Source organism: Mirounga angustirostris, unplaced genomic scaffold, assembly GCF_029215605.1.
Source record: "Mirounga angustirostris isolate CCGP_5_RB_7025 unplaced genomic scaffold, mMirAng1.0.hap1 SCAF_6, whole genome shotgun sequence".
Classification (NCBI taxonomy): domain Eukaryota; kingdom Metazoa; phylum Chordata; class Mammalia; order Carnivora; family Phocidae; genus Mirounga; species Mirounga angustirostris.
In genome coordinates this window covers 84,194,777-84,210,427 of record NW_026991714.1, presented here as the reverse complement: position 1 = coordinate 84,210,427, position 15,651 = coordinate 84,194,777, and the positions used below count along the sequence as shown (strand labels likewise).

Sequence of the window (15,651 nt, the reverse complement as noted above, 5' to 3'; positions counted from 1 at the left end):
GCTCAGATGGTTAAGTGTCTGCCTTCGGCTCAGGTCATGATTCCAGGATCCTGGGATGGAGCCCCGTGTCTGGTGTCTGGGTCCCTGCTCAGCAGGAAGCCTGCTTCTCCCTCTGCCCCTCCCCCTGCTCATGCTCACACTCTCTCTCTCAAATAAATAAATAAAATCTTAAAAAAAAATAAGAAAGTACTAATAATCTTCCATTCCTAGGCCTGTTTTGTCAGTTGACTGAACAATATCCTTTGTAACATGTTTTCCTCTGGTCTAGGGTCAAGTGTTGCATTTAGCTGCCATATCTCCCTAGCCTCCTTCAGTCTGGAACATTTCTTCAGTCATCCTTTGTCTTTTGTGACATTGACATTTTTGAGCAATACAGTTCTACTCTAATAGAACGTTCCTCTTTGGGGGCTTTTCCGTTGTTGCTTTGTGATAACTTCAGTCAGAATACTACATAACCCTCTGGGCGTCTCGTCCAGAGGCATGTGATGTTTGCTGATGTTTGTTTTGATTACCTGAGTGAAGACTTGTCCAGTGTCTCCACTGTGCATTTACTCTTTTTCCCTTTGAAATTAATAAGTAATGAGTGGGGAGCCACTTGAAGACCATGCACATCCTCCTCATGAAAATTTCTCCTGGTTAATTCTCATTTTTTTTTAACATTATTAGATTATCTGAAAATAATATTTTTCATGGAGGCTTTACCTGGAAAGCCAATTTAACCACTGCCTTTTGGAATACTTTCTGTAACAAGATGAACAGTAGTTAACAGTAAAATTGCTGTACATTCAAAAAGGCTGAACTAAAAGAGCCGTAACAGTTGATTTTCCTCATCAAAGCTGCACTTATTTACTTCTCTCCAGTCTCTTCATTAGTTAGACAAGAAGTCATCACTATTTTACTGTAGCTGAAACATTCAGCTTTCTCTCTTCTAGGCAGTATGTAATAAAAGGATATCAGACCTCAAAGATACTACACTTGAATCAAAAGTTTAAAAATTGAATAAGATTCTTGCTAAGCAAGAGGAGTTTTTACAAGCGCAGTTACTGTGAACACCGTAACACGGTGTTAGCACGTTTGGTGGTGCCTGGTCCTGTCTCTTGCTGGGGGGAGAGGGGGGTTGCTTCACCTGCAGGTCACATCTGCCTACTAAAGCAGGCCGTCCTCTCTCCTGGATAAAATGATGTTGGTGACAGTAATTGTTCTGCGACCCCAAATATGTCATCCTTTTTGAGTAATTAAAAGTAATGTGATGACTCCAGAAACAGATTAGGGTCTTTGTGGCTAGGCCTCTGTAGCCCCTAGAAACCGAAGTGCTCCTTCTTCTCGTTGGAGAGGCAAGTAGTTTCCTTACAGTTAGATGAATTCCTTCAGTTCTTTCCTTCAGTGTCTTTGATCCTTTCCTTCAACTTCTTTCCTTCCTCAGACTGAACACGTGCAGGCGGAATGGCACGTGGGGGATGGAAGGGAGCTCTGGCGTCAGGTGATCTTGGGTCTGACTCAGCTCTCACTTGGGAGCTCAGTGACTTTGAATCCATTGTGTTCCTCATCTGTAAAACAGAGACGCAGATAGCTGCTGGATGGAGTTACTAGGACTGAATGCGACATTGTAAAGCGTGTGCGTCCCCAGCTGCTAGGAGGTGCAAACAGGGATAGGTCTTATTTATCTCTCTTGCGAAGGTGAGTGAAGTGATGGGTAGGAGAACCTCGGGAGGAGCCTCACATCAGCAGTTTGCCACAAACCCGGGGGCCAGAGGGAGCTGTAGGTCTGTCATGGGGACCCACAAGCTCAGATGTCCAGGCTGGTCCTGGGACTCTGGGATCACAAGGGGTCCTGGGTTCTCCATCCACTGGGCTGACTGTCAGCCAACAGATGCTGTTTCAGTCCTGGGATAGTTCTCGTAGCTTGCAAGATACCAAGGGCTCCCTTCTGGTGCTCTGCGGTCAGGCGCTTGTGTGGGTGAGCCCCAGGGAGGCCAGTTAGGACATCGAGGAGGAGCCTCAGCCCTAGTCTGCTGGGCCCTGGGTGGGAATCTCTGGCATCTGGGTAGGGACAGCCCCCGCCCAGCTCACGCCCAAGGAGAGAAGGGCGCGGCAGGCCGTCTAGACAGCTCGTCCTGGCTGCCAGCCTGTGGCTTCATCCCTGGGGACACGCGATTGACATGCCTCCAGACTGCTAAGGGGATCTGAAACTTTAGACTTGGAATAAGCACACAGAGAGGCCTACCAGGAGCCCTTCACATTTAGCTCCTAACTTCAGAGGGTTGAGGAATTGTGGGCTAGTCTGTGGCCACTGTTAACCACCATTTGCCATCCTGGCTTCCCAGAACGTGTGGGTCTGCGGAGAAGGGCCCTAGTTCTGCCGCCTGACTTCTGGCAGATGCTCCCCAGTCCTTTCCCATGACTGTTGATATCTGCTGTCCTAGACAGGCCAGCTCAGAAGCCGGTCCATGTGTCTGAGATTAAAAAAAAAGGAGTTAAGACCACCAGAAATATTTACTAAGTAAATAATTCACAATAAGGCAGAAGCTACTTTAATTAGCTTTTTCTCAGTTTGGTATTTTGGTTAAATGAAATGGCCTATTTTATGTCTACCTTTTCTTCTATGTTCTTAAAAGTGCGTATGAAGATTAAACCATAACAAAAAAACGTCACACAGTTTTCAGGTCTCTGGCATAATTGGAACACAGATATTTTGTTGTTGCTCTAAATCAATTGAATCTTTCCAGAAAGCAAACTAGCGGAGTGTAAGCAAAGTTATAAAATTGTTCATAGCTTCCCTTCCCACTGGCTGCTCAATTTTAGGACTCTATCCCGAGGAAATCTCTTCTCCCTCAGAACAAACAGAGGAGGTAAAATATGCCTTGCCCAAAGTGTTTCTCCCTCTCTGTGACAGTGAGAGTGGACAGTCCTGTGACGTGTAGGCCTGGCTGAGGAGCAGTGAGTGACGCAGGGTAGTGTCTGCCGTCCTGCTGCCTCGTGGTCCCATGCGGAGAGAGCAGGTGCAGGGGAGAGGCCAACCCCAGATCCTGTGCACACAGTGATTTCCACCTCGTGGTCCGAGGCGGCCCGAAGTGCTGCCTGAGCTCCTTACTCCATACCTTCAGGTTCGGCACTCCAGGGGCTCATTCTGACTTCCCCACAACCAGCACTGGGGAGGACTGGGGAAGTTCCTGACTGTTTTCAAACCTGGGCCCTGGTGCTGTCAGGCTGTGTCTTTACCAACTCAGAAGAGAATTTGGAACAACGTAAATACTATGTGTGCTCACTGGCTTGTTTTTTTGTTTCCTTCTAAAGTTGCTTGAATTTATATAAAAATAAAACAATTTTGAATATGATAGTGGTCCTAAAAGATTTTATTTATTTATTTATTTATTTATTTATTTATTTATTTATTTATTTATTTGAGAGAGAGAGAGAGCATGTGCAGGAGCAGGGGAACAGCAGAGAGAGAGAGAGAGAGAATTGCAAGCAGACGCCCTGCTGCACGCAGAGTCCAACTTCAGGGCTCGATCTCACGACCCTGAGATCATGGCCTGAGCCGAAATCAAGAGTTGGACGCTCAACCAAGTGAGCCACCCAGGCGCCCCAATAGTGGTTCTTTTATTATACTCTTGAATGTATGGTCATGAGTTATTTAGAAAAACCAGTCTTTACAGGCTTCTTAGTGGCTTAGCATCTGATATCTGCTTCTCACTTGAGCATCAGTAACAGATCTTTCATCAAAAATCCCAGACTTATTTTTGAGATTCCTACAGTTTCTGGATGATAAAAGTCTCTGCTTTTGTACAAGAGGATTTTAAATAAACTAACGTTTTAAAGCGAGCATTTCCGGTTGGTAGAACATAATGTATGCATGTGTGTCCAGATATCTCTGTGCAGAAGTTTAATGTTGGTGAGCTCTCATTGGTGAATGTTGTAGAGAATCCGAGGAACGGTGGTGTTGGAGCCTCGTGCTTTATGTTTATATCTACTTGTGTGTATTTACATACATGCCCACATGTATGGGCACCTAACTACCCACATAACGTACGCCCAAATAAATACATATACACAGCATACACACATTCTTCATATGGTTTCTCTTTGTCTGAATTAACTGCTTTCAAACTATCGTTTTGATGTGCCAGATAGAGTTTTGTTTGGCTTCTGGGTGTTTCCCTCCAGGGAGGATGACATCCACAATTATTCCCAGTTTCTGGAGGCAGCAGAATGCTCCAAATACTCCTTAATAAGAGGTCATTGGAATGCCTTGCTCTTGTGGGATCACCTGTTTTTATGCTGATGATCTGGTACCTGATAGTGTTTTAAAATTCTCCCAAATTTGGCATTAATTTTTGAAGAAAAAATTCGGAAATGACAGCAACTGATTCCACAGATGCTCGTCTTTCCTCCTTCATCCCATCAGCAGAGGGCATTAGCTGCCTCAGCTCAGTCTTGCATCACTCAGTTCCATGGGAAAGAAAAAGATGACTATGACCTTGTCCTGCCCCTGAGGGGGAAACGGGGTGTGTGCGTGTGTGTGCGCACGTGTGTGCATGTGTACACACACACATAAATGCAACCGAAAGTTAAAAATGAAGTGCATTAGACACAGAGGATTGAGTAAATATGTAGACGCTCTCTTGGATGACTGCAGTGGACCCCTTCCTGGTCTTTCCGCTGGTGAAGTAGGTGGGAAAATATGTATGTGATATTAAGTCGGCCGATAATAAGAGTACCACTTACATAAAAGTTTGACAACCACTGCTTCAATGTTTCCCCCCAAGAACTGCCTCAGACTAGACCCCACAATCTCACGTTGTCTGTTCCAAAAGATGCCCAACTTGTCCCTGACCGCACACAGCAGCCTTTCGGGCACAAGCTGTGATCCTCCCAGCTTAGCATCTCTCGGCTGTCAGATAGATCGGCTGGAACCCACAGCCCTCTGTGTACCTTACAGGCTTCGGGACCTGCCCCCCAGCCCCGTCCCTCCCTGGCTACCACCCGCACCCCACCAATCACAGTCACTCTGGCTTCGGGATTCACAGTTCAAGACCAATGCAGCTGAACTCAGCCATACATTCTGAGAATGTACTGATGTGACTATTTAAGGAGTCTAAGAACTGTAGTAAAAAGTACTTTGTAAATCAGCTTTAGAGTTTTCAAAGTCCTCATTTATACAAAGATACGTAAAATGTGTTTGTCACTCAGCATTCACTGAGGAGTTCCGTGTTCTGTTGTGTTCCCGCTGTGGCAAGACTACTCAGAGTCCTATCAGCTTTCTCTGATAGGAGCTTTCCAGAGAGGGCATGGATATTAGTGATCGGTTGCTGTGTAACCAATGACCCCAGAATTGAGTTTAAAACCACGGGCTTTATCTCACACAGTTTTCCTGGGTTAGGAATCCAAGAGTGGCTTCACCGGGTGGTTTGGACTCAGGGTCGGTCATGAGGTTGCAGTCATCCGATCTCCGCCTGCCAGCTCACTGTCAAGGTTGTAGGGAGGCCTCGGTTCCCTACCACATGGACTTGGCCATCAGCTGCCTGTGCGTGCTCACAATGTGGCAGTCGCCTTCCCTGGAGCAAGCCATCTGAGAGAGAGATTGAGACCAAGCTAGACACAGCAGTCTTTTCTACCTCATCTCAGAAGGAACATACCAGCCCTTCTGCCGCATTCTGCTGATGGCAGAGACCAACCCTGGAACTGTGTAGGAGGGGTCTGAGCAAGGGTGGGAGCCCTGGGAGCTGGGAGGCACCGGGGCCTGTGGAGGCTGGCTGCCACACCTGTTCCAAGAGGGTCTCAGAAGGAAGGAAAGGGATGAAGTCGTTAGGGAGGGAATCTGCAGTTGAAACAACACAGTCCTGCTCACTTGTTTTTCTTTTAACCAAGACTCCTTTCCTTTTACTGTTCGCTTCTCTCCACCAGCCCTCATAGTGCAGATTATGAAACACTCAGGCATTTGCCTGCAGCGGTTACCTCCTCCCAGACAGGGAAGCTCCTATAACTCACAATCACACAAAAAAGAGGCCAGTATTATTAATAAGGGCTCCCAGCCTTGCTGTCTCATTTCTTTTAAACCTGAGGCATGTGGGTGCTGCTTATTTTCTGGGTGTAAATAAACACAAAGCTTGGTTATTACTGGAACCATTCTAGAAGAGTGAAAATTGCCAGGAACCTGGGTCACTTGGGGAACTGAATTTTCTGGTTGCTGCAGTTTCCAAGGGAGCTCTTCCAGATCTGTTTGCCAGTGAATCGTCCCATGTAGACTGAGAGTCTCCCGCCTTCCAAAGCTTAGTTGACTTCGTTGGTGAGTGACCAGGGAGTGGGACCCTGGGGCCCTTCGCTTAACGTGACTTGGGTGTCTTTGTGATCTTCAGGCAGGTTCCAGCAGTAGCCCAGGGCAGAGAGTGTGTGTCATCGATGAGATTGGGAAGATGGAGCTCTTCAGTCAGCCTTTCATCCAGGCCGTTCGTCAGACGCTGTGCACCCCAGGGACTGTAGTCCTGGGCACGATCCCGATACCTAAGGGAAAACCGCTGGCCCTCGTGGAGGAAATCAGAAACAGAAAGGACATTCAGGTGTTCAGTGTGAGTACAGCTGGTCCCCTGTGCCTATAAAAAAGGAGCAGGTGACCTCAAACAGCGGGGTGGCTTTGAAGCGTACCTTTGCTTTGAATTACCGTTTTTCCCCCTTGGAGGCTAGATCCAGGTGAGTCTGATTTTCTAGGCATTTATAGAACTAAGTTTTGCCTGTGCTCGGTGAAAAAACACACTTCCCTGCATCCACGGCTTTCAGCTGCTAGGCCGGAGCCCGGGCCAATAGAACGGTGGACGAGGGTGGAGATGTCCCGCCTGCACTGGTCAGTGCCCTAGCTAGCAGCCACCTGTGACTACTTCTGTTCAAATACCAGAAAAACTTCCTGTCTCCGGTCACTCTGCCCTCGCGGACAGCACAGCTGCGGAGCGTGTCAGGCAAAGTGATGTCCACGGAACAGCCGTGGGGGCATCATGCGGGGGTCCGTGAGCGGCGCAGAGCTGTAGGCGCGCCCGGACCCCACGAGTCAGACCCGGGGCCTGGGCCCAGGGTGTGCTTTCGCGAGCTCGCAGGTGGTTGTCATGTGCTCGTCGGGGGCCTTGTGCGGTAGAGCACGGGTGCGCGAGGCCCGGCTCTGTCCTACCAGCCAGTGGCTGTGGCCGAGTGAGCGCAGGAGCCTCTGATGGTGCCACGGGCACTTCGCCCACATACATGGTTTTCCTTCCCCCTCGTCTCTCTGGGTCCTTCTCAGCTAACTGTCTCGCCCTGCGCCCCCTCTGCGTGTGTCAGTGAGGGAGCCGTGTTCCCGGCTGAGCTCTGCCCGCCCCCACCCCCACCCCCAGGGTAACCGCTCACAGGCCCGGCGAGGCCTCGTGACCGGGTCCGGCTGGTCCCCACCCCCCCGGGAGCGTACAGCGCGCACTTGCCGGCTCGCCGGCCCCGTGGGACGTCCCCGTGTCGTCACCGCAGTAGCCAGGGGTACTCCGGCGGCAGTAAACCGCTGTTAGGGTTGGAGCAGCTGGACTTGGACAACTTCGTGCCTGCCTTCCTTCATTTAGTCAGTAGTCACTGAGCAGCGCCTTGTGCTAAGTCGTGATGCTGAACAAGACCGGCCAGGCCCGCGCCCTCCGGAGCGCACCGTCTAGTAGGAGCTCGGCCACAGCACGTACTGACAAGGGCCATGTGGTCGCTGGGCTGGAGGCGGGTGGGGCAGGGAGGTCTCTCCGCGGAGCTGCCCGGTGCGCTGAGAGCCCTGCAAGGTCACGTGCTCAGTGACGTCCTCCAAGTCCGTGGGGCCCCGGTCTGCAGAGTTTCATGGTGCTCCTTCGGTCTCTTACTGTACGGGGCCTCCAGGTTAGAGTTTTGGGTTGGGATTCTAGAGTTTCTGTGGAAGTAGGGGCAGTGAATAGTGAGAGAGGGTGAAAGACCACTGGTCTTCAGGCCGGCCACTTTAAACTCCGGACACCGGCCGTCCCTGCAACCCAGTGTCGTCTCCAAGTCCTAGATGGGATTGAGAGGGCGCGGCTGGTGTGTCTAGGAGAAAACGTTGTATCTTAAGATAATACCACATTTTCTCCTCGCTGAGACTGGAAATTATTCTCCGGGCAAGGTAAGCATTACTCCTAATGATGTGTAAATAAATTGATTAGCTTTGGGTTAATTATGTAAGAGATAGGGGCTCACGTACCCGGTTATTCTTGTCTTTCCTGTGTTCCTTTAGGGCTTGTGTGAGCTTTCTGTTCCCGTTTTACACATGAAGAATCTCATTTTCCTTATCTGCAAATTTAGGGGTTGGATTAGATATTTCCTGGTCCTTTCCCTTTCTCAGATGCAGTGAAGTTCTCTGAACCCCTGTTTGAGAGCATCCTGTGCATCCAGCACTTAGTCCAGAGGCACACGTGAAGCATGTTCCCTCCTCTGGAGAAAAGTAGGTGATGTGACAGTCAAAATCTGGAGGCAGAGAAGGGAGAGAATTCTGTAGGGAGAGATGGCCCGAAGGACGTGGTTCTTGGGTGGGTTTTGAAGGAGGAAGTGGAGAAAAGAAGGAAGAACATTCCAGGTGAGGAAATAATTTATGTAAAGTGGGGAAGGCCGCCTCCCCTTGTGGCAACTGAGCATGTTAGGACAGGGAGGTGGGACTGAACTCATGGGGGAAAAAGGATTCCACTGAGTTACTCCTGTTACCTAGACTTATTCTTAATAGCATCACGTAAACAGAGCATTGCTTTTTAGGAAAAAAACCTCAGAACGCTTCCTGTTCTAGATAAGATGGAATAGATACACTTCTCCCTATTCCTCCTATTAGGTATAGCTGAAAACCTTGGACATTACATATAAAACAAACATAAGGAGGCCTGAAGGGTGGAAAGAAGGCAGCACACCGGCTCGGAGGCTCAGCCAGGGGACAACACAACAGACACAACTGAAAATCTCTTGTCCTACCAGGAACCAGGAGAAGCAACTTAATTGAAACAAACATCAACATGTGCCAACAGCAAGATGACGGATATGTTGGAATTATAGGGCAGAGACTTTAAAACAGCTGTGACGAAAATGCTTCAGTGATCAATTGCAAACACACTGGAAACAAATGAAAAATAGAGTGTCCATTTTAGCAAAGATATGAAGATATAAAGAAGAATCAAACAAAAATTTTAGAACTGTAACATATAATAACTGAATGAGAAAGTCTCTGGAAGGAGTCCCCAGGAGAATGGAGACAACAAAGGAAAGAATCGGTAAACTTGAAGGTAGAACAATAGAAATTGCCCAACAAAAAGCAGACTTTGGGGGGCGGGGTGGACAGAGCTCAGGGACTTGCGGTACTATAATAAAAGATCTAACATTCATGTCATTGGAGGATGGTCTTGATAATTTAGAAACTTCTATCATGGTGCGGGTATGAGTATTGACAGTCACATTCCTGAAAATTTTTCTCTTTCGAAAGTTTGGTTAATTTTTTTTGTCATGTCTTGTAGAATTTACTGGTCACTACGTGTGGCTGCTGAAAAATGTTTTCAATTTATTTCACATTTGCTTGTTTGAGCGTAGTATGTTTAATGCTGTAGAGGCAAGAGATAAAGACCTTCATGGATCAAGATTACTAGAAAGAGCTGTGTGCACTGTTTCCCTGGTTCTGTAGCAACATGAAGAAAATATCCCTGCTGGTCACTTCCTACCTCACGCATGCGCGCGTGCGCATGTGAACACACATACATATGAGTTTCGTGGTCATAGTGGCATTTAGAAAGCATATTTCATTTGATTTCCTTTGAAATATCTGCTTGATGGGAATGCTGGTGAATGTTATCTGCCGAGGGCACAGAAGAGACAGCTGGAGACTGGAGTGTTGACTTCAATGCCAGTGTGGCCACCAGGCACTGAGCACCTGGACTGAGGTGCTGTGCTCAGTCCTGTAGATCACCAGGGCTTGTAGACGTCACAGTACCTGCTGAGCTATATCATGTCATCTTCATTTTATCAGTGAGAGGCTGCATAGCGTACCCAGGGTCATCGGCCAGGAGGTGTCACGGCTAGGTTTCAAACTTCCAACTGTCTGCCTACGAAGCCTGAGCGTTAGCACAATCCTGCTGTACGGTTTCCTTCGGTGATAGGGATGATTCAGATGATTTTGTGAACAAAAATCTCAGATTCCTAGAAATTATTTGGTTTTTCTACTTTATGTAATGTTACTACAACTAAAATCTACTCCACTGTCCTGAATTCAGAGTCCTTTATACTTGTTTTTTTTCCCAAAAAGCAGTTTTTATGCTTTTAATTTTTGTGCATTGCAAGATCACAAGAGTAACAGGAGCTAGGTCCCGATTTCCTTCCAGTTTGGGAATTCTTAGACCTCTGCTTACTCATTCCTGCCATGGGTTTTTTCATCAAGCAGGGCATAAAGCATTTTTATCTCACCAGGAATTCGATGCTGTCTTCTGGGTCCCTGGACTCCTGTAGATACAGGAGTGAGAGAAGGTCTGTTAAGCGCTGGTTCAAAAGCCAGTAGGCAGGATGTTTCTAGAAACTGACAAGCAAGCTGATCCTAAAATTCATGTGGAGATGCAAAGGACCCAACTGAAACAATCTTGGGAAAGAACAGTGTTGGAAGACTCCTACCTACTTCCCGACTTCAGAACTCATTACAAAGCTACAGTGGTCGAGACTGCATAGTACTGGCCGAAGGTTAGACACAGGTGGAAAAGAACTGAAAGTCCCGAAATAAACCCTTACATCTAAGATCAGTTGATTTTCGACAAGTGTGCCAGGACAACTTAATGAGGAAAGAATAGTTTTTTAGTAAATGGTGTTGGGAAACTGGGTATCGACATGCAAAAGAGGGAAGCTGGACCCTTACATTGTTCATATACCAGAATTAACTCAAAGTAGATCCTAGGCCTAAATTTAAGAGCTAAACTCTACAGCTCCTTTTTTTTTTTTTTTATCTCTTTGAGAGAGACAGAGAGCGTGTGTGTGCAGGGAGGGGCAGAGGGAGAGAAGCAGACTCCACTAAACTCTACAACTCTTAGAAGAAAATACAGGAGTAAATCTTTGTAAACTTGGGTCAGGCAAAGTCTTACTTGATACAACACGAAAGTAATTCTTGGTTTGGAAACTTTAACCTTCACGGAAAAAATAGAGCTAGAGGGATTGGATTCAGGAATAATCCTATTTTTAGGTTCAATAAAGACACAACATGAAACAGGTTAGTAATAACTTTTGATATGTGTTAACTTATAACGAGCATTGTCCAATTTCTTTCCGTAATCCAGTGCTTATTAGGAACTTGTCAGGGTCCTTCTCACAGTTTCAAGGAAAATATGTGGTTTCATTTTGCTTTCTTGCATGTAGTATGTCTAGACCCTTAGGGGCATTTTTTCCTGCCTGTTCCTGTGTCCAGATAGTCACAGCTTCCCTGATGTCCTGGTGCCCGGGTTGTTGACTGGGACCTCTCAGGCCCTCCCGTAGCCTCTGCAGGCAGCACAGAGCAGGTTGGATGCTTGAGATGGTCAGCGTCTTCATAATCTTTTACCACTCAGCTATATTTCAAAGACCCTCCTCAGCTTAGAATTCAATAAACATTTACTGGGCACCGCCTGTGTACCAGACACAGGGTGAATGAGATGCCCCGATCCCCACGGAAGTCAGGGTCTAAGTGTCACCAGGTCACCAAGGGCCAGGCAGGGGCTCAGCTTTCACTGGGCTTCCCGTCTTTCTCTGGAGGCCGCAGTGCAGAGCGGAGGGTGGACCAGCTTCCTTCCCGCAGTCCTCCTTACCTTGTTCAGTCCTCCTTGCCTTGTTTGCTTCTGCATCCGGAGCCCTCGCCTGGCCAGCCTCTCGGGAAGGACTTTTTGCAAAATCAAATCCTGGTGGTTGACTACAAGACGGGGCTTGTGTATGCCGGGAAAGGCCCCCGAGGGGGACAGGTGATGCTCTCCTCGCTCTCGCATTTGAGCTTGGCTTCGGTTTACAGGGAGCGTCATGATGAACACCGTCGACAGTTTCACATAGACCTCTTACTGCGTAATTCTCAGAAATCATCTTAGGGAAATCAAAGGGGGGGTAGCCAAATATTAATGTAGTTACGCATTAATTTTTTTTTAAAAGATTTTATTTATTTATTTGACACAGAGAGACACAGCGAGAGAGGGAACACAAGCAGGGGGAGTGGGAGAGGGAGAAGCAGGCTTCCCACTGAGCAGGGAGCCCGATGCGGGGCTCGATCCCAGGACCCTGGGACCATGACCTGAGCCGAAGGCAGTCGCTTAACGACTGAGCCACCCAGGCGCCCCGCTTTCATTAATTTTTAACATGAAAACATTCCCAAGATGTATCTTTTCCAGGTGTTATTTTTCCTGTGGAAGCAAGGCTTGGCGAGCGCCTCAGCGTGTGGGATGCCCTGCCGCTGCCCTGGGCACCCTTAGCTCCCAGCGGCGGGTGGGGGGCTCGCTCCCAGCGGGTGGGAGAGAGGAGGCGTGTCTCGCTCGTGGGCTGGGTCCTGAGAGCAGGGCTGCCCCATGATCGTCACGGTGCCGATGGAGAGGACAGGGCGTTTCCCAGGGACACGGGATGGTGCCAGCATGTAAGCGCTCCTCGGGGCTCCTTTCAATGAGCTCTGCAGCCCCGCGCCTGTGAAATCCGGCACCTCCACCAGCTCCTCCTTCATAAATGTGACCGTTCCGGAGGAAGTGGCCCCAGACGCCTCTCATCTGGGAATCCCCCCTTCGAGGCACACAGTAAACTCACAGACCCTGAGGGCGGAGCCTGGTGTCATTCCTGGTGAGGTCAGGGGGCAGGAAAGGGAACGAGTGGCCCGAGTGGCCCGCCTGCACTCTGCTGCTAAAGGCATGAGACCCCTGTTGCTGTCGCCCGCCTGCCTCCCGCTCTCCTCCCTTCCCATCAGCGCACTTCCTTGAAAGCAAACAGCAGAAAGGGACTTGGGCTAAGTTGAGCACGCACAGCAACAAAGAGCCTTCCCGGGCTGTGCGGCGGTTTCTCATCAAGCTGGAGGCGAAGCTGATGGTCCTAGTGTCGGTGGGACCAGAGCTACTGGGGAGCGACGGCGAGGACAGGTGCACCACGTCCTTGGACAGATGGGAGGGGGGCCCAGCCGTTGGCTGCTCAGCTCACTCCTTTCAGGATTCGGGTGCTCTGGATCTTCAGGGCCCAGCCTGCAGTCCCGGACCCAGAGCTAGTTTGCTAGACTCTCGTCTCCCAGAGGGAGGTCAGAGCGCTCTTGGAGGGAGGGCGAGTGGATGTGGGGGAGCCGGGGGGGGCGAAGCCCACTATGCATCTCCTCATCAGACGTTCGCCCAGCACGCGGTGGGCAGACAGGCCCATCTGTCCTCTCAGGGCCCACCGGCACTGACCACTGGCTTGGTAGATGCACTCACTTCGTCTTTGCAGGATTCTTTGCTTGGGTCCTTCTCAGGCATAACCGGCGTGGAAGCCTTTCCTCACCCCGCCCCGTCCCGGCTCCTTTGCGCCTCCGCAGACTTTCTCTCCCGGACCCTTGACCATCGGTGTTCTCACTGGCCTTGTCTGTCCCTCTGTTCTGCTCTGCAGGCTCCTTATGGAGTCCTCCCTCTGTCCCCGGCACCTTGCTCAGTTTCTGGTTGACACCCCATCAATGTTGAACGGGTGAATGTTGGGGAGGCCCAGCAGGAAGGCCCTGCCCTTACTTGGGGGACCGCCCACCATCCAAAGCCCCGGGTGGCGTCTGAACGCTTCCCTTGTACTCGTAAAGAAAAATAAAAACGGATCACCGGGTAAAGCTTCCACAGTCCAAGCTGTCCCTTTGCAGAAGCTGGGGCTGGGATCCCACTGGACCTGGCCTGCCTGCAGCGTACCCGCGAGCTGGGCTTCCTCCCTCGGTCCCGAAACCCGCCTCCCCCTCTCTGGGCCTTCGGGGCTCTTCCCGGAGAATACTGCCTAGCAGAGGATTGAGGAAAAGGAAAGGACTCTGAAGCCTGCTCTCTTGCTTCTCCCCGCAGGTCACCAAGGAGAACAGAAACCACCTTTTGCCAGATATTGTGGCGTGTGTGCAGAGCGGCTGGAAGTGAAGACCGTTCGAGCCCCTGCAGTGTGCGCTTGAAGAAACGTGCTGCTTCGCGCCGAGCCTGATCAGTGCCCCGCCTGTCAAGGATTTATGCCTTCGGGCTTACGAAACCTGATGGGCTTTTCCAGAGAAAGCCCGACAGCTGTTCTCCATGAAATGTTTAAAAGATCAAATTAGCCTGAAGGCTGGATTGGCGCGACAAGATGAACAATCCGCTGTGGCTTATTTATGCCGAGAGGTTTTTGTTTATTTCCTCTTGCAGTTGTGCGTATGATTTCGGTAAATTATGAAATGAGAAATGGTTTTCAAGAGTATTAGATGGAACTTGCCCCCATCGAAGTTAATACGTGTGTTCCGGGGAAGGGGGAGAAGGGCGTTCGCTACCTAATCGATTTTGCATGTTATGAAAATTAAGCCCCTCTCCAGGTGCTTCAGTTCACGGGGATATGAGTTACTCGGTGTTTTGAAAATGGTTACTTCAGAAAAAAGCCATTTAAGTCCTCCCCAGCTATCTCATTGTTTATTTGATTGCTTATTGCTTAATAAAAAGAAACTAAATGCTGTGGTTGCAAACACGTGAGCCCTGTGTGCTTTTCGGTCATTTTGGGGGAAGATCTATGAATTTCCAGGATATTTTAGCAACGAGCCTTAGCTCCAAACCCAGCTGGCATTCATGCCAGGCATGCCCCCTTCTGTCCCCGAGGCCCAGTCTAGGCGTGTGGAGCCTAGACTAGGGTGTCCCATGAGCCGGGCGCTGGGCGCACTGCCCGGGAAGCACTTGCGTCTCAGAGCCAGGATGGCGGTCGGGAGCCCGGGACGGGCTCCTTTGGTCCGTCGTTCCCCCAAGGGAACCTCCTGAAGCTTGGTGTGGATTTGCCAAGCCTTTGAGGGGTCACATCTGAAGGGCCTCCTAGATGATGAACTAATCTCATACGAAGGGTGCCTGGTCCAGTGTGGGGAAGGGGGCATGCCCTGTGCCCCTGTCCCCGCCCGGGTGGGTTGTTCAGGGAGACCGAGCTCATGACGTCCGACGGGCTGGTGTGACTTCTGCAGGCTCCCTGGGACCGAAGGAGCACTGCATGCAGGTGTGGTCTGGGAGCCCGGCCCCTGCATCAAGCCTACTCTCGTCCAAAGAGGAGCCCCTCTCGGCCTCAGGTGACCTGAGAAAGGGGACAGGCCGGGGGCAAGTATCGCCTGTGTGCCCCTGAAGACAGAGCCAGCCTCAGGCCTGGTGCAGCTGCTCTGCCCTGGCTGAAGGGAGCCCCTCGGATGGCGCCGTTACCGGCCTCCAGCGGCGCAGGCTCCTGGCAGCCATCCGCTGAGCGGGACAGATTCGGGGCGGCCCCCACCATGCACGCGGCCTTGCGAGCTCCTGCGTGCTCGCTAATGGTAAAGAAACACGTGCTTTTAGTGGCAGACAGAGAGTTTGAACCAAGTCCCTGTGGCCCCAAAGCCCTTGCTCTTTCTACTCCTCCCACTGTGTTGATGCTTTCTGTCCTTTTCAGCGCATGTGCCCCCAGATCTCAGCGTTGACATTTAGCTGTGATAAACCGAAGCAGCTGTTGGCTGGAAGAGCATGG

General features: G+C 50.0%; 1 protein-coding gene across 3 annotated transcripts in view; it reads left to right on the top strand.

Annotated features, from left to right (window-relative positions):
- NTPCR (nucleoside-triphosphatase, cancer-related) overlaps positions 1–14,646 on the top strand; it is a 30,009-nt gene extending 15,363 nt beyond the window's left edge. Inside the window, exons 4-5 of one of the 3 annotated variants that reach the window (XM_045877820.3) lie at positions 6,357–6,566; positions 14,007–14,646. In XM_045877820.3, coding sequence (XP_045733776.1) covers positions 6,357–6,566; positions 14,007–14,075 — 279 coding nt within the window. In that variant the 3' untranslated portion in view covers positions 14,076–14,646. Of the gene's footprint in view, positions 1–6,356; positions 6,567–8,818; positions 11,639–14,006 lie in introns of those variants that run through there. The other 2 variants (XM_064594622.1, XM_045877823.3) reach the window with 2 other exon arrangements.
- Positions 14,647–15,651: the final 1,005 nt, after the last annotated feature.